The sequence below is a fragment of the Bactrocera neohumeralis genome, chromosome 6, assembly GCF_024586455.1.
Source record: "Bactrocera neohumeralis isolate Rockhampton chromosome 6, APGP_CSIRO_Bneo_wtdbg2-racon-allhic-juicebox.fasta_v2, whole genome shotgun sequence".
Lineage (NCBI taxonomy): Eukaryota > Metazoa > Arthropoda > Insecta > Diptera > Tephritidae > Bactrocera > Bactrocera neohumeralis.
The window spans coordinates 4,800,981-4,828,319 of record NC_065923.1 but is presented as its reverse complement, the minus strand read 5'-3'; the positions used below and the strand labels follow the sequence as shown (position 1 = coordinate 4,828,319).

Sequence of the window (27,339 nt, the reverse complement as noted above, 5' to 3'; positions counted from 1 at the left end):
ATTCGGCATACTCACTTGTTTCTTGATAGCTGGAGCTATATTCAGTTTTCGATCCCTTAGCACGACACATTCACCCTGTAGATATGAAAACGTGGTGAAAGCAAAAAACGAAACAAGAAGGAGAGAAAAAACGAAAAAATAAAATTCAATTGCATTTCTAAACGTGAAAACATTTCAAGGCAGCTCAATACAAAACGTTTTAGAAAAAATGCTTTAGCTTCTTTAACAAACAAACTCTTGAAACAATTTAATTTTTTCAATTTTTATGTCTTTCATAACGGATAAATTAAAAAAAAAAAATATTACTAAAATATTAATAGGAAAAGCTCTTAAAAATATAACAACTAATACAGTATTTGAAAAATATACGAACATACGAATATTTGTTTAAAAACACAGCAGATTTTTGAACGTCGATTATGTGAAGTAACGAAACCAAATTTTCATATCGTTTACATTTTTTTTAATTAATACTCATTTAGCACCAATATATTCAATTTTATTGTTTTCCATTAAATCAATTAAATTATGTAACGCACAAGCACAATTGGCTGCAAAATGAAATCAAACGTAACAATATTTAACTCAAATAAATAAATCTGAAACGCACTTAAAAACTCGGCAAATGTACAACGAGAATTAATTAAAAAATCGACAACAGTAATTTAATGGTTAATGAAATTAAATACAATTATATACGTTAAAACATATATAAATGTATGTAAAATGAACGAAATTATAAACGAAAACAATTTTTTAATAGAAAAAAATCATTGAAGTTGTAACAAATTAGCAGTAGAAACAATAAACTCTTTAAAGACACACTACTAGGCGGTAAAAACGCTGAAGGAGACACTGCAGAAGTAAAAGACAGTTCCTGCTAATTTACACTATACACGGACGCACACACACACGCTGTATGTGACTCAACCAAAAACGGCAACTTTTACTCAAGTAAATCATGAAAAATAAATCAAAACACGCTTGCGATAGACCACAGCAACAGTTAGCCTTTAAATTGCATATTTATGGAGTTGAGAAAAATATATGTATATTCAATTTTGATTATATTTATTTTTAAGAAAGTAAAAATGTTGTTGATTTTCAAAAAGAGCATAAACTGATTGCTAGCGCCTAGTGCCTACAAAATTTCAATTTCGTGTTATAAAATGAAAACTTTGCTTAACTTTTCAATTTTTTTGTTATAGAATTGTGTGCTTATACACATGTACAGGACACTTTGAATGACTTTTTAATGCAAATACTTCACTGAAGTAGCTTTGTATTTTATATGCAATTAATTTTTGCTAATGCTCATAATTAAGATAAGTTATGAAGCTTCCAGACTTGCGTTTAAATAAAATATTTATTTTTTGAATGTGTGAAATATATTCCCAAAAAAATAAATAATTTAAAATGATCGATAGTAGCTAATTTTTTACAGTTATATTCGAAATTTTTCAAATTTCCAAAGAAATTTTCACTTTCATAAGTGCCTTTCGTTTTTTTGATCAACCTTTACTCGTGCATATATACATAGTACATGCGCATAGTCTTAAGTAAATTTATTGAAATGTAATTTTGCGAAGTAATTGTTTATCTTCTAAAAATCAATTTATCTAAAAGAAAAATGGTCCTTTTGTCAACATATTTGTATATCTCCTCTAAAAAAATGAAGACGATATGTTTTGGAGTTTTTTTACTGCCTGTTGAAAGCTCTGAGATTTTATCCAACGAAATTATGTAAATTCTAAAATCATTGTGAAGTTTTTACTCATAACTAATTGAAATATTTTTATTTGTTTAATAAAGATATTTAATTTAATATTTATCTAAATATATTTATTTATTAATAAAAGCAGGAGGAGGCAGAAGACACTTTAAAAGTACGGCTAAACTCATAATGACCATAAAATTTTTATTCTCATTGCTTGTTTATAGCTTGTTGTCAATTTTTAGGTCTGACAATTATAAAAACAAAAAAAATTGCATATTAATTACATCGCGTCAAAGCAAAAAAATAAATTATTTGCAAAAGTTCTGTTTATGGTTCACTCCCCTACACTTTTCGTCGCGTACATGTACATATGTACAATAATAAGCACATTTAAAATTACAAAACTAAATTGTAATTATTTAAATTAAATACAAATTTGTACAAAATCAACTTTCAGTTCGAAATATAATACACACAATGCATAATTTGTCGGATTACTAAATCAAATAGAATGAAATAATAATAATACTGAAATATATTAACAACTGTACAATAAATTGTTAGCTGGAACTGCTTTTTTGCTAAAGTAATACAATCGTAAGAACGACAAGTGAACAAAACGAAGCACTATCTAATTGTTTGGCCATCATAAACAAAGAATGTATGTAGTATTTTGCAAATCCGACTATAAAATTGCCTCTAAGGATTGCTAAAATTTACTTAGTACGAAAATCGCTTTATATATGTATATATGTATTAATTTGAATTTATATCCAGGCAAATGCAGAACTGGATTGCTATATGTGCATGAAATTTTTTTATAATGTGAAAATGTTGAACAAAGTTTTATTTGCAAACTAAATTTATAAATTGTGAGTTAAAAGGTTGTATGTTTAAAAATTGGTTTATTTATTATTTAACGTTTTTTAAATGGAACAAACTGCTGCAGCGTTGGTGATTATTTATTCAAAATAGCTTAAACTTGAGTACAGTAATTATTGAATAAGAAAAACTGTCAATTCCAAAAACAAACTCAACAAACAAAATTATCAAGATATATTTGGTTCTTCCCTGGGCATTGAACACAGTTCATAGAAGAGCAGTAGCAGTAGTAGTTTAATGTTTAAATAGCAGTGTTGTGGTAGTAGTGGCGCTAGTAGGCAGAATGGTGTTGCAAATATCGTTACATATTACATGTATATGTATGTATATTTAGTCGTTACGTATTTACTGATAAAAATCGTTCATAAATCACGTCGTAATATATTACGTAAGACACCTACGAGAGGCAACGTTACGATCGCCAAGGAGCCGCAGCAGCATCAGCACCCTATTTATATTTTTATTTTCTTTATTTGCGTTTACGAATTTCTCTCGTTTCAGAGCAACTTTTGTGTCTATCAAATGCCTCACAGTCAACGATTTAGCAGCTCAACGCTTACAGATTGCAACACGCAAGCGCACTTGTTCGAAGTAAGGCTTTATTTTTTAACTTTTCGTTCCATTTTGTTTAGCTTGCACAAATTTTGTGCACAAACAGTCAAATGGATTTGCACAATTGGGCAAGTTAGATCACCACAATCAAACGCAAAGATGAACCGCCTTATTATCATTTCATCATGAATATGCCTATATAAGATGAAAGTATATAACCATAAAAAAATAAATACGCAATTAATATAGGTAAATCATTTCAAAACTTTTGGACAATTTTGCTATCGAGAAACGAACAACAGAATAAACCCTATTTAAACCTAAATTATAATTATATTGACAATTAGTAAGTATCCTCAATACTTTAATACAGCACAAAGTAGTTTAAATTGGTTGTTAATTTTAATTTTAAAATTTACTTTGTCTTGCAAGTGTTGCTCTTTATCTGTATGACAAAAAAACAAAACTAAGATGTTAAAGCAGTAAATGTGCCATAAATACGAAATAAGTTCTATATTTTGTATATATAATATTATTAATATTAAATGCAGATTGCAAGCCAAAACTACTTACATCAGTCTGCAGCCTTTGAGCCTCTTGTTCTGTCTCGAAAGTGACGAAACCGTAACCCTTGCTGACTCCAGCACGATCCACGATGATCTTGGTAGACTTCACATTGCCATAAGCGGAAAAGACGCGGCACAAATCCGACTCCGTTGTGTCGCCACTATTTTAAAAAGAGTTTTTAATTGTTAGTATTTTTTATTTTTTGTTAATGCATATTGTTTGTTGTGGGCGATGGTCCAAATTAAGTGCATAATAAAGTGAAATATGTGAGAAAGCCATAATAAAATAAATTTTATGAGCAAAAATGCATATAAATAAAGATAAATATATATGTACATATGTATGTATACAAAGATACTATCCACATATACATATATGTATGTTGGTGTTGTTGTCACACTCACCTTATGCCGCCAACGAAAATTCTGTTTGGTATAAGCGTGCCATACTTTGGGGCGGATAGTGGGGCCTCAAGTGCCGCCGTCGGCGCTGCTCCGGCCGGTGCTGCCATCTTGTGCATTGGCTGTGGTTGTATTTTAAAATTTGCAAAGGGAAGAATTTTGGCGGTTTTTAATCACTACCTTTGGGCTCAGAATATCCTTTGGATTTATGCGTATGACTTGCGTTTCTTTTTGTTTTTTTTTTTTTTGTTTTTTGTTTTCTTATGGTTTTTTGTTTTAGTATACACTAATATCTAGAGTGCGACAACCTGTATAATCACTCGCAGTTTATTCGCTATAAATTGCTTTTTTGAATGAATCAGTTCGCGCTATTTATTTGACTATGCGACTATATTCTCTTCTAAGTACGTGGGCCAAGGCTTGTGGCTGCTTTGAGCTTGTTCGGCGTTGGAGTGTGCGGTTGACGCTTTGCTTAAAATATTTTGTGTATTTGTCCTGGGTTAATGAAAAGCCGGCTTTATTTCTCGATTAACACCAAATCGGATCTATGATCTCTTTTATTACAAATTCTGAAATACACAAATAAAAAATTAGCAATTATATGTTGTATGACAGAAAAAAATTTATTTTCCACAAGTCAATATGCTCGTTTATTATTTTCTGTTAGTGTCAGAAAATTTACGTTTCAACAAGGGTTTCAAAAATGTAGTCTACATCTATTATAGAGGAGTATATAAAAAGTATGTGTTTTATTATTTATTAGCAGCAGAGAGCGTGCATAAGGGTACGGAGCATAAAGAATATATGCAGTAGCGTGGTAGCTTCTAGATATGTCCAAAGCCCAATAAGCCTGAGGAAGATTGCAGTCAAATTAAACGGGCATGTCGCCAAATTTATGAGATTACAGGGTTATATGATATAAATCCTCTCCAATATAAAGGGACAATAATGAATACTTTTTGATTTTGAAGGTAAAAATCTGCTACAGGCCGACCTGAATTAATGGTAGTGAAGATAAATAAATTAAGAAGAGCATGGTTTTGTATAATATAAAAATTTTTCGGCTGCAAATTAATTTTTTTCTGGTAAATAATAGTGTGGCATTCGAACCAAAAACTCTTTAATAAGCCCCAAATAATTTAAAAATTAACCATCTAAAATATATATACATATATGTATATATTACTGCAAATCATTTGAAAGATGTGAAGAGCGCTCGCTATACTCTGTCGCATGTGACTGGTCGAGCACATAATTATTTACAACAAATACAATGCATAAAAGAGGTAAATATATTTTTATATATTGTACATATACTATGTATATTATTACACAAAATATCTAAGACTACGTTCTATTATACAAAAAACCTCTGCACATATTCAGAATATTCTTAAATACAAAAGATCTAAAAACGTAGCCGATTTGATTTCTGTTATAAGTAGATACATATATATGGATGTTTGCATGAAAATGTGGATTTTTCTGCTGCTTCATGTTATTTTTTGTATGGTTGTTTTTGAAAACCATTTTTAGCCTATAAATAAACGGAAAAAATGTATGCACGAACTGTATTCTCACACGCCAACAGGGGACATAGTGACAGAAAACACTAATGATTTGCCGGTCTAGGTGCTACATTCCCATCTACAAATATACAAAAATGTACGTACTATACACGAAAAAATATATAAATTAAAAAAATAAATAAAAATAAAAAAAAACAAAAACAAAAAACCGAAGATCAACCGAATTCTAATTGAGAGGTACTCACATCAACTTTTAAGTTTTTTACGTGAAATAAATAAATCATACATATATTTATCAATAAAATGTTTTACCATGTAATACTAATCTCATGCAGAATCATTCTCCGTTCCCACAACAATCGGGTCTAAGCAACCGGAACGGACTCGGATTTTTACCCAGCCAGGGACTGTCAACTGAGCATTAATCCTCGAAATTTCATCAGGAATATTGTCGGCCATATTATCATGTGTAATGGTTACATCGAAGAAAATAATAATTTTCCAGGCCTATATTGAAAATAATTGCTAAAACTAATTTAGACCTCAAATTATTCGAAATACTAATCACGTGGAAATTATTTGTTCTAGCAGAGCACTCATCCACTACTGACAAACGTGCCCTTAATTTGAAAAACAGCTTTTATTTTATAGACATTGTCATGAAATTTTTCGACGCATTAAATAGGAGGGATTAGCAGAAACTGTGACAACTTCCACACAGAAGTTTTAGCAATTTTAGTTTGCTGAACGTCAAGAGGAGTAACAATAATGACATTTATTAAAAAATAATTCGTTTAACAACTATATATGATACATATGTATATATATTTGGTTTGTTTAAATGCAGCGTGACCATTGTTTAGTCAACGTTATTCACAGATCTGCAAATGTGATCACTTCCACGAATGACGACGTATGTAAGTATGTAAGTTGTTTTCAAAATTACTTAGCGAAACTACAATATAATACCTAAGGACAATCGTGCTAATCAAAATCGTCGGACGAAATTATTCTTGTACACCGATTCTCACTCCTCACTTCGCCATTATTTGTTAGGAAAATTCGGTGCACGAGTATATATTCCAATAGGCTATTTTTGGCTTGCTGCGACATATGGTCGGAAGAAAATACGTCGCAAGACATCGCTTGTACACAACTACATATGTTTGTGTGTTTATGAATAAACATACATACATACATATGTACATATTTAAGAGTTTTATATACGACTGCGAGTGATTTTTAGTATGTGTTGCTTGAAACATGCCCAATACACTTACAAATCGTATGAGACTGTCTGCATTCTAAAAATTCACCTTTGGCGATTCTACAAAAACTGAAAACCAAAACATTCTGGTATTGCACAATAACAAAACATAGATGTCTCTTTCTTCTATTCTATTCAACACACAAAAATACATATGTATATATGTACATAAGCTTTTATACATAGGCATATAGACAAAAGCATTGAATTCTGGGCTTCGGTGAATATTTTTTAACGAGCTCCTTTCATGCGTGTCGCCGATTGGGCTTGTAATTTTCTATATGAAAGTGAAAATCGTGAAACTTCAGCGGCCATAATGATCATAAACAAATGTACGAATAAATTTATGTACGCAACTTATGCATCGGTATGTCTATATACATAAGTATGTATGTATGCAGCTCTAGCTATAGTAGCTATAGTATATTCAGTGATCAGAAAATATATTTGTACATACATATGTACATATATCTAGAATGAAAATCACATCGTGGTAGATATGTGCACTTTTGAAACTAAATAGCCGTAACTCCAATCGAAATGAAAACAAACCGTAAAGTACTTGTATATAGAATCATTGAACCGTGGAAAAATGTTCTGAACAATAATTGCACTCCATTCTTTAGAAATAGCCGCATCGAGCCAAATAAGGTTAGTTAGTTCATATGTATATTACTGCCGTTAAGTGATCTATGCACAACATACATACATACATAGTACACATATGTATACACACAAGTATTTTATGTAGTCAATCTAAAATAGTTTATCCAAATAGAAGTTTTTGAATTAAGCAAATATTTTTTTACACTCCTGCAACATGTTACTACAGGGTATTATATTTTTGTTCAACTAACGGTCGTGCGTATCACCTAAAACTAACCGAGATATATATAAGGGATGACGGGTGAGTTGAAATCCGGGTGACTGTTTGTTTGTCTGTCCGTCCGTTAGTCAGTGCATATAGTAACTTAAGTAAAAGCTGAGACAAAAAAAATACGACTGCGTTAATGGGCGTAATCGGACCACTGCCACGCCCACATATAGCGGTACTGCTAAAATTACTAAAAGCGATAAATCAATAACTAAATACGACAGAGACGGAGTGGCACCGCACACTTTTTGGTGAAATCACATATATCGACTAAATGCAAAAAGGTACCACCACGCCTATTTACAATATATCTATATATTTTTCTTATAGCAGTAAAATTGGATGAAAAAACAAGCCTCATGTACTTCCCTGGCTTTAAATTCGGTTATACTCGAACTTAATTTTTTTTACTTTGAAATATTTCAATACTGCGGTAAAAAAGATAGAGATAGAAAAGATGACAACCGTTAGTTCTAGTTCCGCACTACAAATTTTGTAACTATCTCAAAACAGTTGCAAAACGAATCAAATGTGGGACAGTTTATCCTCACATCTGCGCTAACATAGCTGCGATTCCTTAAATGAGTTCACAATTTACAGCAATTTACAGACACGTGTTGAAGTGTAGGTGAGACAATGGCCACTTCGTAGGTCGTCGGAATATTAAAATAGATTGAGAACCAGCGAATTAGTCCTAAACTAACTCAGTTTACCACGAACATTTTCAAATGGCATGATATAGAATCAATGTAAGAATGTGCACCGGAAGATGTGAAACTTGGCGGGTATAAAATTTGATTTACACGTGAATTAACCACAATTAGTCAGAAAGAAAAATAAACTAAGGTTGAAAAAAATTATTTTTCATTAACCACTAAAATAATTCCTCCTATTGTGATTCATGCCATTTCGTTAAAATCCATATCTATTATTGAATAATACCTAATATTTTTGATTTTTGTGGTGTGTGAAGGTCAATTTGGACTTGATTCCAAGTCATGACTAGATATAAACACGTGCAATCGTGATTAAATTTTGAATGTGAAGTAAAAATGCAAATCTAGGTCAGTTTGAATAAATTCGATGACAATACTTTTTAGAGTGAAGAGAAAATGGTGAATCCGCTCATTGAAGTAAGTTGAAGTTCGTTTTTTAAAAGGTCAAAATAATAAATGGGTTTTTAATTTTCTTAGATTTTCAGCAAATGGTTCCTTCTTTCGCTTTCTCTTTAAAGTGCAATTAAATCTTAAAACTTTTATGGACAGGTAGAAATAAGCATTGTAGAGCGGAGTAAGAGAAAATCGTTTCAAACCTCTACGAAGAAGGTCAAGTTCTTTGAAATATCGCTAAAAATTTAGGGTGTTCATTGCATTTCGTGCAGCATGCCATAAAGATTAAAAAGAACGTCGAAACTCGTGGTCGACCAAAAAATATTTCAATAACAGCAGACAACCGTATCGTCTTGTCTCGCTAAAAAGGACGCATTCATATCTTCAAGAGTGATTTCAGGCGATATTGGTAAGATAATATCTTCCCGACAACTACAACGAGCAAATTTACCTGGCAGGATAGCGAAAAAAAATTAATTTCACGGTATACAAAAAAGACCGTTTAACATGATATGGCAAAATAATGGTCTGGTATGGTGTATGACTAATGACACTATGAATATATTCCAATAGAAATTGCAGAACACGATGCTGCCATATGCTAAGGAATGTATGCCACTAATATGGACATTGCAGCAGGATAACGATCCTAAACATACTTCGAAATTGGTAAGATCTTGGTTTCAGGACAAAGGTGTAAGTTCTCTTAATTTGCCAAGTCAGTCCCCCGGATTGGAAAGCAATCACTCCAAAGTATTTTTGTTTTAAAGCCTGGTGGGAGACTTCAATTGATACGTGCCGCAAACTTATCTGCAGCATGCCAAAACGAATTTCAAATGTAACTAAACTAGTGGCGGATATACAAGATACTGATGAAAAACTCAAATAGGGCACAGAAAACTGAACTGAACGAATAAATTTTTCAGTCACAGATACCTGATGTACTTGTTATTTTGTTCAGCCATTTTTATAGGCTTTTATGTTCCTATTTCAAATTTTATTACTAATATCTTTATTTATTTTATTTAAGTGATAAAAGAGTGGAAATGTAACAAACTTTTTCTCCAAACATGAAGTTAATAACACGCAGAAAGCAACGTCGGAGGCCGTACAAAGTGTACCATATCTATAAATGATCAGCGTGGTGAGCCCATTTGATTTAGCCACGTCCCTCCATCTGTATATATGCAAACTAGTCACCCGGTTTTTGAGATGTCGAGCGGAAATTTTGCTGGGTGCTTCTTTCCCAACGAGAAGCTGCTTATTTGTCGGAACTGCCGATTTTGGACCACTTTAGCGTATAGTGCCCTACACGGATCAAAATCAAGTACTCGCATGTATTATAAAGTTTTATAATTTGGCAACATTATTATGATATAAATCAGTGGTACAAACTCCGAACAAATTACTCAGACTGGGCAACTATGGCATATAACGATCAAAAACAAATTATTTACTTTTTTATTTGTGAAGGGTATTATAGCCATGGTTAACGTGTTTTGTTGTTTTTATTGTAAATTGTCTTTCAAACGATTTTTTATTTAAAATGAATTTTATAGCAGTTGTTATTGCTAACTTCATTCAGCATTAACCTTAATATCGGTAACTTTTGCTTTTAGTTTACGGTTGAGCACGCTCTTGAAAAACGTATACACACATAAAAAGTAAAACGTTGCCTACAGTCAGGCGACCGCGAAGTGGAGTTGAGGTTTCAAATACAAACCGCGACAAAAAAGGCAATTTCAACATTGTTGGACCATTGCAGACAATGTCAAACCTCCGGGTATATTAATAATGAAGGAATCCAGTGTCCCATTAGCGGTTTGCTTGAATTTTATAGCCCGCTATGTGCAAGCATACACCCTTTATTCGATTAGGTAATGCACACACACAATCGCAGCAAGTATTCCTCCTATATACCGCACTTTTTTGGACAACTATTAAAAAAACAAAACAATTAATTTAAGTTTTCACTAACTGCTCTTAAAACTCCTCTTGCGAAGTGTAAGAGCAAGTTATGAAAGAAATAAGAGAGTTTGCATCTAAACTCTCTTCTGCATATATGACTAGTACCCCACTACTAGGACATAAAGAGCGCGAGTCGCTCACAGTCGTTTGGCCATGATAACAAGCTACAAGGACTCGTGAGTAAATCATACGGAAGTTTCTCTTCTATTTTGTTAATGGTAGCAGTTGTAAAATGAGCACATTAGTTTTGTTATCAGTACTTACTTAATTTTATGGAGTACTTTTATATAAAACTACTTGATTACAAAACTAAATTTTGTTCGGGAAATTGTAATCTATACGATTTGGCGTGAAAGTGTTTAAATATACTAAATATGTATATAAAATTAACATTTACATAAACACATATGTATCTATACATGAAGATATAGAAATTTGCAGCTTTTTTAACACAACCTATGATGTCAGGAGGCCCTGCAAGGTTCTATTCCCATTTTTTCACCTTCGGTACAAAATCATACTATACCGAGTGGTAATCCTCATCAACTTTTGTTATGGTAGTTTACACTCTGACCGATATTTACAGTATAGTCAAGCAAAGGGATGATAATCAAAATAAAAGGACGTTTTGAAGGATGCCCTTCTGGTTTTGTACCAAAGCACGTTGTAATCCATCTAATATACTTTCGGATATGGTCAACCGATATATAGAAATCATTCGGTAGGGAAAGATAGAAACCGATTTTATTAATTTTTATAACCACAACAAATTATATTACATAACACGTTTAATAATGTAAGAAGATATTCTACATATGTCCTGATATAAACAGAGCAAAGTCATTAGGAGTTTATATTCCTTTCCATATCCATTGATGAAAGTTGGTGGGTGTATGTATACATAGAATACAAATTCCCTAAACACGATTTTGCTGTAAATTTCAATATAGCTGCATTCAAATCCGGAAAAGTTATATGTAATATAGGGTGTATTTTGACTCAAATCCGTAATGTATATTATTACGGTTACCATTTCGGAGAAATTTTCCTAACCGACTATCAAAAAAGGTTTGCGAGATCGCGAGTCTAAAGTTTTGGAAGCCCATATCTATGAAACTAACATATTTGTTGAATCTACTTCAAAATTTCAAATATTATTTTCAAATATAAGTAAATTCGATAAGTTTAAAATAAACTGAAATTCACAAGTGGATATAATGTCTTTATGGAATGCAGGAAATCTTAGATACATATGCGTATGTATTTATATTTGAGATTTTAGAGATTGACATTTTAGAAACAGGCGACAGAGGCGACAAGACCAGAATGTAACCACTAATAAGTAAATTTTTAAATTTTAATTCAATAATATCCAGATAATACTCTTCGTTGCGAACCTGTAAAACAATAATTAATTGTAATTACGAACAATTATTCAGGCTATCAAGAGTGCATTAGGAGTATTCGACAAACCAGAGCGTGTCAGATAAGACTTTGAATTTCAACTGAAATCGAGAATCCAGTACACGTGGAAATGATAATAAAAACTTTCTTTATTAGGTGCATGATTTACATATACTGACTATCGTTTACAATAATTTACAATACAACAAATGTTAAACCTGCAATGCAATAAAGCGTCACAAGTCGTTTAACAGATATAAGGAGCTCCGTTAAAGCCCCACATATCGAAAGTGAGACTGAATGCAGATAGATAATCACTTTTTAAGCTTGCAATTTTAATTTACTAAAATACAAGGATGCATTAAGATGATACCAATCTCCAATAGGCCATCGAACATCCATAGCATCTAAGTATATACATATGTACATATATGATTATTAGTACAAGTGTACGCAATTGTTGCTTCCTATATGTCACCACAACCACATTGCGAACACGCTACTCACTCAGCGGATGCTTTTTTGAATGCGATGAACATAAAAAATGAATTATCTCGAAAATGGCAATTTATTTATAACACTTTAGTACATACTTCACACGTACACCCCACGGACAGATCTTCAAACCTCACGATGTGCATTTAAATGCACCAAAAAAACACACACGTACACATGCTCAGAACTCAAGCGCATTTCACACATGTGACGATCGATGGGGTTCGAGCGATCGTTGGCCGAGCATTTTTTCATGCCTGTGTCTGTATGTAGATTTGTACTTTAGTACACGTATTTAATGCATTTCGTTTTGTTACCTTTTTGTACTTTATTATACGTATAGTGCATCTATGCATATGCACATGTACATATATATTTATGTATCATATCTTGATATATAATTATGTGCGTATGTATGTAGAAGCAAGGTTTTTCTTTAAAGTATAGCGAAAAAATTTAGAAATTTATGTGAAATGGAAATTAAATGCACTAATGCATGTTTACTCACATATAAATATATAATATGTATATACATATGTGTGAGTGTCTTAAATTGAATTTTTATAGTACCTTGTGAAATGTATCCGTAAGATAGACGCTGATCGCCTGGTGACCAGACCAAACACTTGGCTGAAAGCACAGAGTCACACACGCGAAACGGACGAAACCACTGAATCTCACTTTGTTTCGTTATAAAAGCGGAGCGCCTTGCTGCTTCAATTCAATTGCAATTTTAATTTTTAAGTTCGTGTTTATTATTATTGTAGTTGGTGCATGGAAGAGAAATACTTGATTATTTTAATGGTTTTGATTATTTCGAGTATTTGTCATTTAAAGAGTGCAATAATAACAATAACAACAGCGTAGTAGTGTCTCGGTATGTGGGCAAGAATAATATGGGGATGCACTTGCTCCAGGTGCTTGCGACGTCCATAAAAAGGTGCAGTTGCAATTGCAGATACATTTGCCCTAATATGAGCATATATTTATATATGTATATGTATGTATGTATGAGCCATATACTAAGTTCATCTATGGGAATTGCCAAGTATTGACAATCAAGTACGCCTTGGCGCAGACGCCCAACAGAATTTGTATCTACTTGTGTATGAGTATGCAAAAAGGAGGCAGGAAAAACGAGGTTTTCAATTTGCATAGCATGCGAAATTTCGTCAAATGAATTTCATAACTTGCTTCTTTAGGGGAAACTATTAAACCAACGCGTCAAAAGCAAACAAGGTATTTACTTTGAAAGTTGTATGGCACAATTGCGCTTTTGCAGGGCTGGTAACAGTTATTATGCCGTCCTGCCAAAAAAAAAAGGAAAAAAGCTGAAGGATACATTCTCCTTTGGCACGCCATATAGGTATGTATGTACACACTTCATCCTGCCAAAACTCCTCCCTCGCATCCACATGTCTATATGTAGGCACGCTCTTGTCCTCTTGATATACACTACTAATCAGTATACACAAAATCCCATTAGCGCACTGTGCTGTCACATACACAATATACAAGGAACGGATTTTTTTTGAAATTTGACACAATTCGCGCAAAACCTATGCGATTCTTACAACAATTCAATATATTTCTTTTTGATTGTGATTTGCTTGTTGTTATTGTTATTTTTAACGGTCACAATTCGACTGTTGAATTGCAAAACAAAAAATAATCGTATGTAATAAATGTGATTTTGTTTGCCACATTCTGTATTTCCGTACTTTTCTTATTTCACTTTTTATTTGGTATTTTGTATATTTTTTATATATTTTGTATATATTACTTTTGGCTACTAAAGCTAAGGCAAAATAATAACTAACAACAAACTGGCACAGAAGTGTTGCAATCGACAGTAGAACAACGACTCAATCGGGTGAGAGCATATACGCAGCCAGCAACCAAGCGAACTAACCTGCCGTGAGAGCTGACGGCGTTGAGGCAGTTAACAGACAGCGAAAATTTCTATTTCTAGCTTTCACATGTACACTTGTGTGCACGCTTGTTCGACTTAATGCTCCTGTGTCGAAAAGCGGTGCAGAGCGTCAAGCAAGAAAGGCAATTCTCAAACAATATTGCTCACGGTAAAGAACAACATTTTTTGTGGTTTGCTCTCGCCGAAAATCCAACTCGTACCTACATGCGCACACACATGTGTACATTGGAGCAGGGCGCTACTCATTTTCACGACAATTTTCTGGCTACTACATAGTGGGAGAACAAACTCATAATACGGGTATCTCACAATCTCGGCAAGTCTCTGGTCGTATAGGCGGCTTTGTTAGTTATAATATATGGGTGTCGCAATGTCTGAAAGTACGTATATTTGTATGGTATTGATGTGTGTATGCGCGACTGTGTGTACGCTTTTCCGCAAGCCAAAAGCTGGGATAAACTACCTATCAGTGTGGGAGGCGCAAACCGAAATGCCAAAGTTTTGTTTTTGCATGAAAATAATAATTGAAAACATTGGCAGTATCATATGTATAAATGAATATTACCTTAAATGCCTACATATAAGCGCACATACATATCTACATACATGCATGCTTACTTTATAAAAATATGCAAAAAATGATTTTCTACTGGCCTTGTGGGTATGACAATACGCCTACAAGCATTTGTACATACATTCATATGTACATCTATGTAAATATTTCCAAACCTCAATGTGTGTTGTACATATATATGTACGTATGTACATATGTATGAGCAACCCCTGACCCAGTGATAGCAGTATAAATTCACTTTTCATTGTGATACGGAGATGGCAAGGCAAATGAGCTAGAATATGAATAATAATAACTGAAGCTGGCATGCATGTAGTCCCAACTGGAGTACCCAACGGGTTGATGTGAACGAAAACAATAAAAGTCAAGTGTAGTACGCCGCATGCAGCCACTCTGCTCGAAGCGAATGCTCTTTTACTGGCTTTTCAAAACTCGGTTAGCGTATTTCAAAAGAACCTGCACATGTACGTTTATATTTTTGAGTAAATATACTAAAATACAGAGCTAGATATATTGTACATATGTATGTATGTATGTGGAAACATGTGTTTCACATTAGTTAGCTTCTAGAGTAGCACTACGTTTTGTTAACCTAATATCAAATTCGTTGCTGCTCACCAATTCAATCTCACCGGCAGGAAAACATTGAATAATCATGAGAGAGTTGTAAATGAGTGTGGCTGCTAAGCGCTGCATACACGTGTGTAGACACACTTCTATATATATAAGTAGTGCATAGCCATGATGTGAGCTGAGAATTGACTTAATAAACTAAAAGTTTTATTATCTTTTTACTTAAAGCATGTGCAATAATAGCCTGTGCGTCGCATATAAGCTTATATCTATTAAAATGTGTGTATTTGCCATATTAAATATACATATGTATTTTTGGCCGATGTGTTAAACCTATTTTCTAAATATATGTACATATATATGTATGTATGTAATTTAAGTTTGAGGTAATCAAATAATCCAACATTCCCACTTGAACTAAGGCCTGCAATACAATACATATATAAATACTTAGGCATGCACACTTATACATTTAAATATTTAAAGCCATTAAATAGAGTGAAAACAGCAAATCTGAAAAAACCCCAAATATATACATATGTATGTATGTGTGTATTATTACATAGTACATACAAATACACAAGTGCATATGAATATGTTTGTATCATATATACTACTTTTCACGAAAATTTAGGACAAGTTCGGATATCCATGTAGAATATTTACTAGACAAGTTTAACTGGTAACCATGAGACGAAAAGGTTTATGTAGCTGGTTTCAAAGCTCCGTAAGATAGAGTACACGCAGTAATGCATACTGTTATAGTGGTGTTAAATATTTATTAATTCCAAGAAATATATATATGTATGGATAATGGACGACTTTTCCAACACAGTCGAAACTAATAAATAGATATTATGTTGAAAACTACATAAAACTGGTGTGAAGATTGCACTGAGACCAAGAGTTCTATTCCATACATATCATAAATTACAATATGCAAAAAGATTCTTTAACGGAGATCACTTTATCGTTTTTTGGACGACTTTGAATGATTTTTTTGCAAAAATAAATTTGAAAATATTCTAAAATAAATCAGGAAGTTTGAAAATAACTCTCCGGTGTTACCCCCAAAATTACAGAAATAACGTTCAAATTTCCAAAGGGATAGATGAAGTAGTTTTGAAATTATGAGGAGTACCAACTTTTAGTTCGTAAGACGGTATTGAAATATGCGTATCAGACCTATTCAAATTAAAGACTAGTTTCACTACAAAGTAAAAAACTTGATATTTTAAGAAACGCAGTCTCCTAAATATCACGTAACGCTCTGAATTTAATAATATTTATTAAATAATTATATAAAAACTTCGATCAGCATTTTGCGACTGCTAATTAACGAACATAGAACCCTTTAAGCAAAAGTTCTTATGTTCAAGTGTATATCGGATTTCTTTCTTTTTAATAGCTTTCGCAGCTAAAAGTAAAAATTTCCCTTTCGCTCACTTTCTCATACTACATAGTATACTTATACATAGCATGCATATATTTTGCACAGTTTCCGCCAATACATGCAAGCTTCTCCTAACATCTTCAAAGCTCTACGCCAAAATATAAACTTATATATGTATGTATGTATACAATTGGAGTCTCTACAGAAAAAAGTATCAGAATTACAACCAACATGAAAACACATGCATGTAACTAGTCCGTACTCCCGGGTATAAGTATTCTCTTTAACAGCGCTCTTTGGTCATCCCTGTCATTGCATCACCAATATCAAATCCTCCCACTTAAAATAGCAAATTATTACTGTTTCTCTTCGATCTCTTAGCACAGTAATCCAGTAAACTACCAACCTAATGACACGGAATAGAGATTGGACAGTTCGCGTGTCTGGTTGACAATTTACTCGGCGGTTCGTGTGCTGGTTATCAACTAACTTTATACAAACCTGTATCATGTGTATTTGAATTGCTCCATCAACAATTCAAAGGAACACTTCTGATACTTTCATACAATATGTTTGTATATGTGAGTGCGTAAATGTGCAATTTTGAATGACACTTTTCATTTATACAGGAAGAAAATCAGAATAAGTATCTATTATCATTAAATAAATTAATATTTCAAAATTTTACCATATTAAATATTTTTTAAGTAACTAGTTTTATAGTTAATTTTAAAAAATCTTCACGACCTATATCCAGACGTAAATGCTTCCAAATTATCTACGTACAAACGATTGTATAGAAGAAAGAACTCCATCAATTAAGATACCACAAGTTACATAAGATGCAAAATACTTAATATAAAAACTACGATTGGCTGCATCAGATTAATCAGATATAACCAAGATATAACCAAAATTCAAATTTTGTTTCAATATAAGTAGTTTACATTTTATATCGTTCCTTTTCTTCTCCTGGAAACTTAAGAAAACTGATGTTAATTTGAAAACATAATTTATTATAGGCTAAATACCTACATATCTATATTACAGAATCGCTTGCTGGAATAACAAACGTTAACTGATACCATATATGTTCGATATTTTAATTCCTTTAGTAGCTTTATAATCAAAATGTATCACACATTATTTTTACTACTCAAGCAATAAATTAGGATGCCGGTACTTAGCTTGAAAACCGCCGGTGTAAGATGAACTGCATAAAAAAACGAAATCGCAAATTATTAATGCAACCGAAACCGAATCGAGCTTACCAGGAATCAATTTCTCTTCTACACAATAGTTATATTAACAATTTGAAAAAAAAAAAGAAATGCAATTCTTCTTCATGTCACATTAAATATGAATATTCAATTCTTTAGCATAGCTATTATCTTATACATATCCTGGAAACCAAATACAGAACTATAAACGCAACTTTTACACAATTTACCAAGAAAACAACAATAACTTCTACGTAGATGGTAGGCGAAACAAGGCAAAGAAGAACGTTAGCAAAAACAACAATCACGCCGACTTACGCCACCAGCTTGACATAGTGACCTAATTCGAGATTCGATTACTGGTTTTCTCGGACAACATTTTCTTCACAGCAACTTTAGTTATGCTTATAGTTATGAAAAATTTAACGCCCGTTTTGCAAATTTCTCAATTTTACGTTAATTTCATTAATAAGTTTGTAACACAACCAGAAAAACGTCAAGTAAATTAAATAATTTCCCTGCATGTGACCACTTACCACGGAATTCTGAATGTATAAGTATTTATAGTTTCTTCCTGTGTTTGTTGGAAAATTTATTACGCACAATGGTTGTCAAGCTTTTATTAGAAAATATCTTCAATAAATCCTAGGATGCTCAATTTTTTTCTTCTGAAAACACAATTATAATTGGAGCAGCAAGTTATGTTATGATCTCGTATTGTACACTTTTGCTTAATTCTTTACCTCTTCAGTATTTTCCCTTTGTTTCTGTACTTTTGACATTTACCCAAAATTGTGTTGCCACTTTTACACGGGTGTTATGCAATGATTTCGCCAATTGTACTATTTATTGTGAATTTCACTTAATTTCTTTTTTAATATTTGACGACCAGTTCATTACTATAATAACTATTCAATGTATTTTGCTACATCGTTTTGGTCTTGTTTTGCATATAATTTCTAATTTAATAAATATCTCAAAAAATTTAGTGACCTATCCAATATGTAGATCTCATGTTACCTTTACAACGATTTAGAGGAGTGTGCATCACCCTATTTATCAGCTGCTTTTAGACTTTTGTAATTGAAGACTTATATTTTTTCACATTATACATTTTTAAATGTAAAATGCAATCAAAACTAAAAATTTCACGTGTTACAAATAAAGGATTGCATTTTTTAAGCAGCAGATATGAAAATAAGTTTTCATTTTATCAGAAACACACATTTGCGGGTACTGTCATATTAGTTTTCATAGACAATTTAAATTTTGAAAGTAATGATTCGTTCTAGCGCTTCCGCCGTTAGCTACAGGATATAATCCAGCATCTGTGGAGCAAGACAAATATGTATTTCAAAAAACACAAAAACATTGTGGTAGTAAACACGGTCCATATCGGATGCTCCTTCCTCCACCGAATGTAACAGGAAATCTGCACTTAGGACATGCATTGAATGCGACTTTACAAGACGTTATATGCCGTCAGCAACGACAATTGGGATATGAAGTAGAATGGATCCCGGGCACAGATCATGCGGGCATTGCTACACAAGTGATTGTGGAAAAAAATTTGTTTAAGGAACGTGGTATTACACGACACCAACTCGGGCGCACACCATTTTTATTAGAGGTATGGAAATGGAAACGAAAAAAAGGTGATAGGATCATAGAAGATCTTCGTAAACTAGGATGCACGCTAGAATGGGATAGCGAATACTTTACAATGGATGAGGTATATATTTTTATTTTCCAATTGTAAATGGAAATTTTAAAATGTTTATTATTTACGTTGGCAGAAACAATCACGAGCTGTCAATACAGCATTCATTCGTCTGTTCGATGAAGGTCTCATCCAACGACACAAATCGCTAGTCAATTGGTCTTGTGCGCTAGAGTCTGCTATCTCCGACATCGAAGTGGATTTATTAGAGCTAAGTGGACCCACTGCACTAACTGTGCCAGGTCATAAAGCCAGTGTTGAATTTGGAAGATTGTACGATATTAAATATCGTGTATGCAATTCAAATGATGAAATTACAGTTTCGACAACGAGGCCAGAAACTGTGCTGGGCGATGTTGCAGTAGCTGTACACCCACAAGATCCAAGATATGAAAAATATCGCAATCAAGAGCAAGTTTCTCTCAACCATCCTTTTCGCAACGAACAGATTCCTCTTGTTTTCGATGTCAAAGTAGACCAGAACTTTGGCACTGGTGCCGTCAAAATCACTCCCGCCCACGATCGTATTGATTATGAAATAGCTAAACAACATCTTCTGGAACCCATACAAGTATTCACAGAACAAGGGACTATTACAGATAAATTTGAAGTATTTAAGGGTTTGCCTAGATTCGTAGCACGCGAGCGCGTTTTGGATGAACTCTCAAACCTTCAGCTGTTAGGAGCTGCCAAACCACATGCCATGGTATTACCCATCTGCTCGCGTTCAAAAGATGTAGTCGAGTACATGTTGCGACCTCAGTGGTTTTTGCATTGTAAACCCTTGGCGGAGGCTGCCATCTCCGAAGTACGAAGTGGTCGAATGAAAATTCAACCTGAAAACTTCGAGATTGATTGGTATCGATGGCTTGAAGCATGTCGTGATTGGTGTATTTCTCGTCAATTGTGGTGGGGACATCAAATTCCCGCTTACTTGGCTACAGACATTGAGGGCAACACTTGCTGGGTAGCTGCACTGAACACAGAAGAAGCTACAAAACTTGCTAAAACGAAATTAAATGCAGAGCTTCGGAGTGTGGAACGAGATCCGGATGTGTTGGATACATGGTTTTCCTCATCACTGCTGCCTTTCTCCGTATCCAACTGGCCCTCGTCGGAGTATAAAAGTCGTTACCCATTGGACTTAATGGCCACAGGACATGATATTCTATTTTTCTGGGTGGCTCGTATGGTAATGATGGGAGTAAAGCTAACAGGTGAAGCGCCATTTAAGAGAGTGCTCTTAAATTGCATTGTGTGCGATGCGCATGGTCGAAAAATGTCGAAAAGTCTGGGTAATGTAGTAACTCCAAACCAAGTTGTACAAGGCGCCAGTTTAGAGGTAATTGCCATTAAAAAGGTTTTATATTTTTATAAAACTACTTTAATTTTTTTAACAGGAGCTGCAAAAAGAGATACAGACTTCTTATGATGCGGGCATACTAAGTGAAGTTGAATTGAAAAAATCGCTTAGAGGGTTGCAAAAAATGTTTCCACAAGGCATACAACAATGCGGCACCGACGCACTTCGTTTCACTCTATGCAGTCACAATATCAAAAATCATTTTGTTAACTTCGACGTGGCCGAGTGTTATACGAACAAACTATTTCTTAATAAAATCTGGCAGGCAACTAGATACACCATTGGTGCGGCTGAAAAGCTGAATTTATCTCTTACCGGTATCGAGACTATGGGAAATTGCCCATTAAGCAAATGGGATCGCTGGATACTCAGTCGTTTGGCAGACACTTTAACAACAGTTAGTCAAAGTATTGAGAAACACGACTTCCACTTGGCCACAGCTGCGCTTAAACAATTCTTTTATAATAACCTGTGCGACGTATATCTGGTGCGCATGCGTTTCAAATCGTTGGAGTGATTTTAAAAGCATTTCCGCTCTAATAACACTTTTGATTTGCAGGAAACCACAAAACCAGCAATTAATGAAGGTACGGCAAATGGTTACATTAGTTGTGCTACATTGGCGACTTGTCTAAGCTGGGGCCTTCAAGCAATGTCAGTGTTTACGCCATTTATCGTCGAGGAGTTGCTGAAATATTTGCCACGCGGCATACATCTGCACTTAAGTAGGTATTTCAATGCTGATGTGGAGGCAGAAATTGAGGTGATATTGACAATATGTCAAGCCGTGCGGCAGCTGAAGAGCCAAAATAAAATATCGAAAAAGCATGAACCATGCCTGTTTATATTCGTCCCTGATCCAAAGGCTCTTGCTGAGCTTGAATTGCATTTGAAACCAATAAGCGCACTGACATCAACCACAGAGGTGTTTGTGGAACATCTAACACCGAATGAACTGAAGCTGCGCAGGCAGTCGTTTCAGTTCTTCTCAACTGCGGGACATCACTGCTCTTTCGGTAGTTAATTTTTATAAAAAATTCCTCGGCCACAAATATTAACACTTATTTCATTGATTGTGTTGATTTTAGGTTTGCAAGTAAATAGAATTTATGAGCAAACGAGAAAAGTAGTTAAACCCAGTCATGAACTGAACCAAAAGAAACTGGATCGCCTGCAAGCAGAAGTGGAACGCTACCGCATGAGAATCAATGACGAAGGCTTCCTGCGCTCGGCTAGTGAACAAGTGCAAAAGCGACACAACCAAAAGGTATTTATGTGCCTCAGTATTTCTCAGTGAATGTCCATTAAAACTGCTTTCTTTCAGATTCAACAATTAGAATTAGAAATAAAAAATATTCGAAATTTGACCAGTTAAAATATGTTAAAAAAGTTAGCAAAATGTATAAGGCTTTGTTAAGTTAAACTTTTTGTTGTTGCCTTACTATGTACGGAGCTTTAAAAATCGGAATTGTACATAACTATCTATTAAATAAATGTAAAAAAAGAAAACGATTGATAAAACACTGAATTATAAATCACACATTTATTCTCGTAGATATTCCTAAGTAATTTTAATTTAAGCCTTAAGTTTAGTAAGTTGTGCTTAGTGGCGTTAAACTACAGGGCACGAATTTTGAGAGTATGATAAATGAAAGCCTCGATTCGACATATCCAAATCCTCATTTCCGTCCGTCACCGAGTAAAGCACAAAAGGTTTCGTCGCGCTGGTTGTACTCACCAAACCGAGTCCGCAGAAACGATCGCTAGCCAGTGCCGCCCCGTTTTGCGTCGGATTTGGTATGATAATGAAATCAGTTGTACAGTCTTGACTTTGTACCGTTGATGTGCCGAGCAGCGATGGATCAATAACGCCCACATCATTGGTTAACGTAAACGAATATGCATCGGAGCTCACTTGACTCCACGTAATTGAACAAATACCTGCACCCATGCGCACACAAATGCCATACTGCTGATTGGCGATTTGCCGCGTGCCTGCCACACCAATTGAATTTGCGAGCGAGTTAGCAGCTGAGTCGTAATTGAAGCTCGACACTGTTCCACTGGAATCCATGTAGTATTGCAGACAACCCGACGGCGCTTGAGTGGCAGATGCGCAGGCGAGTTGTGCGATTTGAAATTGCCATTGGCGATTGAATGTGTAGTCACCGGATGTGGCGACGGAAATAGTGATCGGCGAGTCGCCATTGAAATCCACATACACATGCTGGCCACTATTCTCACCACAGATTGTGGGCACCCTCGATCCACCCGTTATAGTTAGGGTGTCCGTTAGACAATAACCATCACCGTTCGGCGGCGCAATCGACAGCGACAGGAAGTCAATGCGTAGTTGACAGATGTTACTATCGCATTTCGAGACAACAATTGTGCAACTGTATGGGGGGCATGAAGAAAATTTGTTTAATATGTATATATTTCAGTTTGAAAGCGTAAGCAGCCTTACCGTCCGCCACCGGCGTAAGTGCCTGGGTAACCGGAATTGTAGAAATATGTATTGTTGTAACTTGTTGAGGAGCCGCAACCCAGTTGATCTGTAGATTGTAATTCAGTTTGCCATTTTTTTTTTTATTTTGGCTTTTAGGACTTAATACTTACATATACAACACACAGCTTGTGTTGTAATGGTGCTGCAAGTGCCAGCCGCCACACCACCGTTATCACTGCATTCGCCTCGCACCACACAGGTGCCAGCCAGCTGATTGGCGCCCACGCAGACCATCATTGGGAAAGCGTCCAATTGTGTAGAAGGGAAACCCTGATTGGAAAAGATTTTGAAGGGAGCAAGTGTAATGAAATTGGATTAAACAGTTATATTTAAAAACTTGACTTAAGAATGTAAGTACAAACTATTATGTTGATCTCCTAACAATAAATGAATAATTTTATTTAAACAAATTTTAAACCGTGTTTATAAACTACCAAAAACAAGTTATGACGAGAGGTTATACAAGTATGTATGCATTTGTATATGTACATGACCAAACGGATTTTACCAATATCTAATTGAAAAATCCTAAAAGTATGCCGTACACTGTAACTTGCAAAAATTACCAAATAATTCACTGAAAACTGTTTCCTGATTTCATAATGTTATTGATGTAGGCATGCGCTCTGGTTCCTTATAGTATGCGACAGGGAACATTTCACTTTTATGTTTTAAAAACTGTTGCACAGTTTAAAACCGCTATATTTTGACACTTAAGTAGGTATGTACACATTTGTTTGTTTAATTAATTGTCAATGCGTGGGATAATAATTGTTATAAATACATGCTGATCTAAAAAAAGTAAAATTAGGTCACACTTATGGTATGTAGTTAGCACTTCTGGATGAATTGCGCATAATTTACATATACATATGCACCATATGTACTCTCACACACGGGAGAGGCTGTACATGGAATGACCGGAAATGGAGTAATGACCACAAGAGGAGATAATGTTCAACTGACAACAGTTTTTGGAAGAGTTTTTTAAATTTATAGGAAAACTTAATATGTTAATGGATATATATGTATGTACATATATGCATTTAGACTAATGTTACACAGGATGAGGATGATGAATGCAGCGTTTGTAAATTATATAATAAAGTGAATTGTAAATCTATGCAAATGAATTTGTGTATGTATTTTACATGCGTGAGCTGGCTTTAGAAACGAATGGTACTGGTTAACACTCGCGTACACATACTCACATCTAGGAGATCTCGAATGTGAATGATTTTGAAGTATTTCATTGGTGGACATCAATGTTTCAACTGGTGTCTCTAATGAATTTTGAAATGATAATTCTCTGGGATACTCATCAATATCCTTACATATAACATAACCGATAATGCCCAGCGTTATCACTCCGGCGATTACAGAGACGAACGTCATTTTTGCAAAATATACTAAAATTTTAAATGAATAATTGTTTTATCACTTCGTTTTGGTATATATTTTACACAGTTCGCAAATGTTAATATTTTTTTCAATGTTATATTCTTTTGTGCACTTATAGCCACAAAATCACTAACAAAGCCGAGAGAACGACTAAACCGAATGTGTGTTCTGCAAGAATTCTCGAAAGTAAATGCCTACTCCAGCATTGGTGAAGCAGATATGATGTGCCTGCAAGAATTTGGCGCTGCACAGAGTGCTGGCATCCAAACTTCTTTTGCTGCTGTCGCAAAGGTGCTAATTACAATTGATCACGCTCTGTAGCGTTTGTGTGTGTGTGCATGAGTAAACTTATGGGAAGTTCAGTTACTTCATTGGTTGGTTGATGGTAGAAATTGACCGCGATTGATCGGTCAGAATATTAATATATGTAGTTCAACACGAATGTTTGTTGATATTTTGCTTTTAACACAATCGTGATGAAATTTTCACTTATTTTGTTGTTGCCTATATTCACTGCACAAAAAATTTGATGTATTTATCTTTTAGGCTATGCCTGAAATCGTGTTAGCTACAATGTATGCTATGCTAAACTCTTATTTGCGTAACGGTTTTAAATTCACTTGCTTTATCAAAGAGGTATGACAAGTTGATTATAACATTTATTCTTAAATATCGTGAAAGTAAATATCCATTTATGGTGGAATTTCTTACGTTTCTCAAAAATAAATTTAAATGAACGAAATATGGACAGTTAGTCACAAGTCACCTGGTTGGTTTGATTGTTCTTGAAATTTGGAAGAAACCACTTTTCGCAGGTTTGATTTTTAATTTCGAACAAAGCCATATTAATGGTGGCGGCATTATTAATTCTTAATTTTTACTTAATATCAATATATAATGAATATAAATGTATTACAGAAAGTGTGTATTAGAGATAATAGATTAATATTTATTACATTTTTGGTAACTAAAGTTGAAAATAAAACAATGAGCTTTTTTTTGTAGGCACAAATAAACGTGTGTAAAACTATGTTTGTATTTAAGAATAACGGGTGCTGCATATAATACAGCTCCTCTAACTGCACATTTAAAACTCAGGTAATGCAACAAATCTATTCAATTTCAACGACAGCGCCAGCTTTGCTTAAAGCTTCTTTGAGTTTTTCTGCTTCATCTTTGGGTAAATCTTCTTTAACAATAGTTGGCGCACTTTCAACGAATTTCTTAGCCTGCACCAAATTCATGCCCTCCAAGAGATTCTTTACCTCCTTGATTAGCGCAACCTTTTGTTTCTCGTCGAATTTCAGTAACTTCACTTTGAATGCGGTCTGTACCTTCTTCGGAGCGGCTGCTTCCTCTTCTTCTTCAGCAGAAGCTGGACGTGCTGGGCCGGCAGCAAATTGTGGCACGAATGATGTTTCAGGCAAATTTAATTTCTTTTTAAGCAACGCACTAAGCTCAGAAACTTCAAGTAAGTTGAGTGCCGCAATACTGTTGACAAGGCTGTCCAATTTTGGGTTCGGTGGCTTGGCAGCACCCTCTGGAGGCGGGGGTACCAATTTTTCAGGGGCACCAGCGGCAGCAGGTGCTGCTTCAGCCGAGTACATGCGTGCACGGCTGCCGTGACGGGTGAATTGACGCAAAGCGACACGTGTGAAGTTCATATTGCCAATTCTGAAATACGTAAACAACTTTAATAAAGTATGTTATTAATTAAAACACATTTAGAACTCACAAAAATGTATGTTATCACAACGTGCCTGTTATATGATCGTCGGTTTTTTCAGCTGTCAAATATATTCCAGCCGTGTTTTCGTACCAATTGTTCACAATAGATGTTCTTTCAATTGTGAATGGTATATTTAGACGAATGAGTTAACAAAACAAA

At 34.3% G+C, this 27,339-nt stretch overlaps 4 protein-coding genes across 11 annotated transcripts in view; 1 reads left to right on the top strand and 3 right to left on the bottom strand.

Moving 5' to 3' along the window:
- LOC126762920 (protein boule) overlaps positions 1-19,190 on the bottom strand; it is a 36,983-nt gene extending 17,793 nt beyond the window's left edge. For 2 of the 7 annotated variants that reach the window (XM_050479957.1, XM_050479956.1), the window contains exons 1-5: positions 14,487-14,630; positions 13,336-13,476; positions 4,123-4,688; positions 3,725-3,878; positions 16-75 (exon numbers count right to left, since the gene is read on the bottom strand). In XM_050479957.1, coding sequence (XP_050335914.1) covers positions 16-75; positions 3,725-3,878; positions 4,123-4,238 — 330 coding nt within the window. In that variant the 5' untranslated portion in view covers positions 4,239-4,688; positions 13,336-13,476; positions 14,487-14,630. Of the gene's footprint in view, positions 1-15; positions 76-3,724; positions 3,879-4,122; positions 4,689-13,335; positions 13,477-14,486; positions 14,633-18,994 lie in introns of those variants that run through there. The other 5 variants (XM_050479963.1, XM_050479962.1, XM_050479958.1 and 2 more) reach the window with 5 other exon arrangements.
- Positions 19,191-19,467: 277 nt separating this feature from the next.
- On the top strand, positions 19,468-23,069 carry LOC126762916 (valine--tRNA ligase). The gene is made up of 7 exons (XM_050479952.1): positions 19,468-19,691; positions 19,751-20,190; positions 20,255-21,520; positions 21,579-22,028; positions 22,101-22,557; positions 22,630-22,808; positions 22,866-23,069. The coding sequence occupies exons 1-7, from the start codon at positions 19,586-19,588 to the stop codon at positions 22,914-22,916; spliced, it is 2,949 nt and encodes a 982-aa protein (XP_050335909.1). The 5' UTR covers positions 19,468-19,585; the 3' UTR covers positions 22,917-23,069.
- Positions 23,054-26,006, bottom strand: LOC126762917 (uncharacterized). Of its 2 annotated transcripts, none has more exons than XM_050479954.1 (4): positions 24,559-26,006; positions 24,161-24,320; positions 24,009-24,096; positions 23,054-23,937 (listed from the first exon to the last, which is right to left on the bottom strand). In XM_050479954.1, exons 2-4 carry the CDS (start codon positions 24,285-24,287, stop codon positions 23,154-23,156), a joined length of 999 nt encoding a protein of 332 aa, XP_050335911.1. In that variant the 5' UTR covers positions 24,288-24,320; positions 24,559-26,006; the 3' UTR covers positions 23,054-23,153. The 2 variants fall into 2 exon arrangements, with proteins under 2 accessions (XP_050335911.1, XP_050335910.1); XM_050479953.1 differs by having other exon boundaries at positions 24,617-26,006.
- A 373-nt stretch (positions 26,007-26,379) lies between these two features.
- Positions 26,380-27,299, bottom strand: LOC126762921 (39S ribosomal protein L12, mitochondrial). The gene is made up of 2 exons (XM_050479964.1): positions 27,187-27,299; positions 26,380-27,125 (listed from the first exon to the last, which is right to left on the bottom strand). The coding sequence occupies exon 2, from the start codon at positions 27,113-27,115 to the stop codon at positions 26,564-26,566; it is 552 nt and encodes a 183-aa protein (XP_050335921.1). The 5' UTR covers positions 27,116-27,125; positions 27,187-27,299; the 3' UTR covers positions 26,380-26,563.
- Between the last annotated feature and the right edge of the window lie 40 nt (positions 27,300-27,339).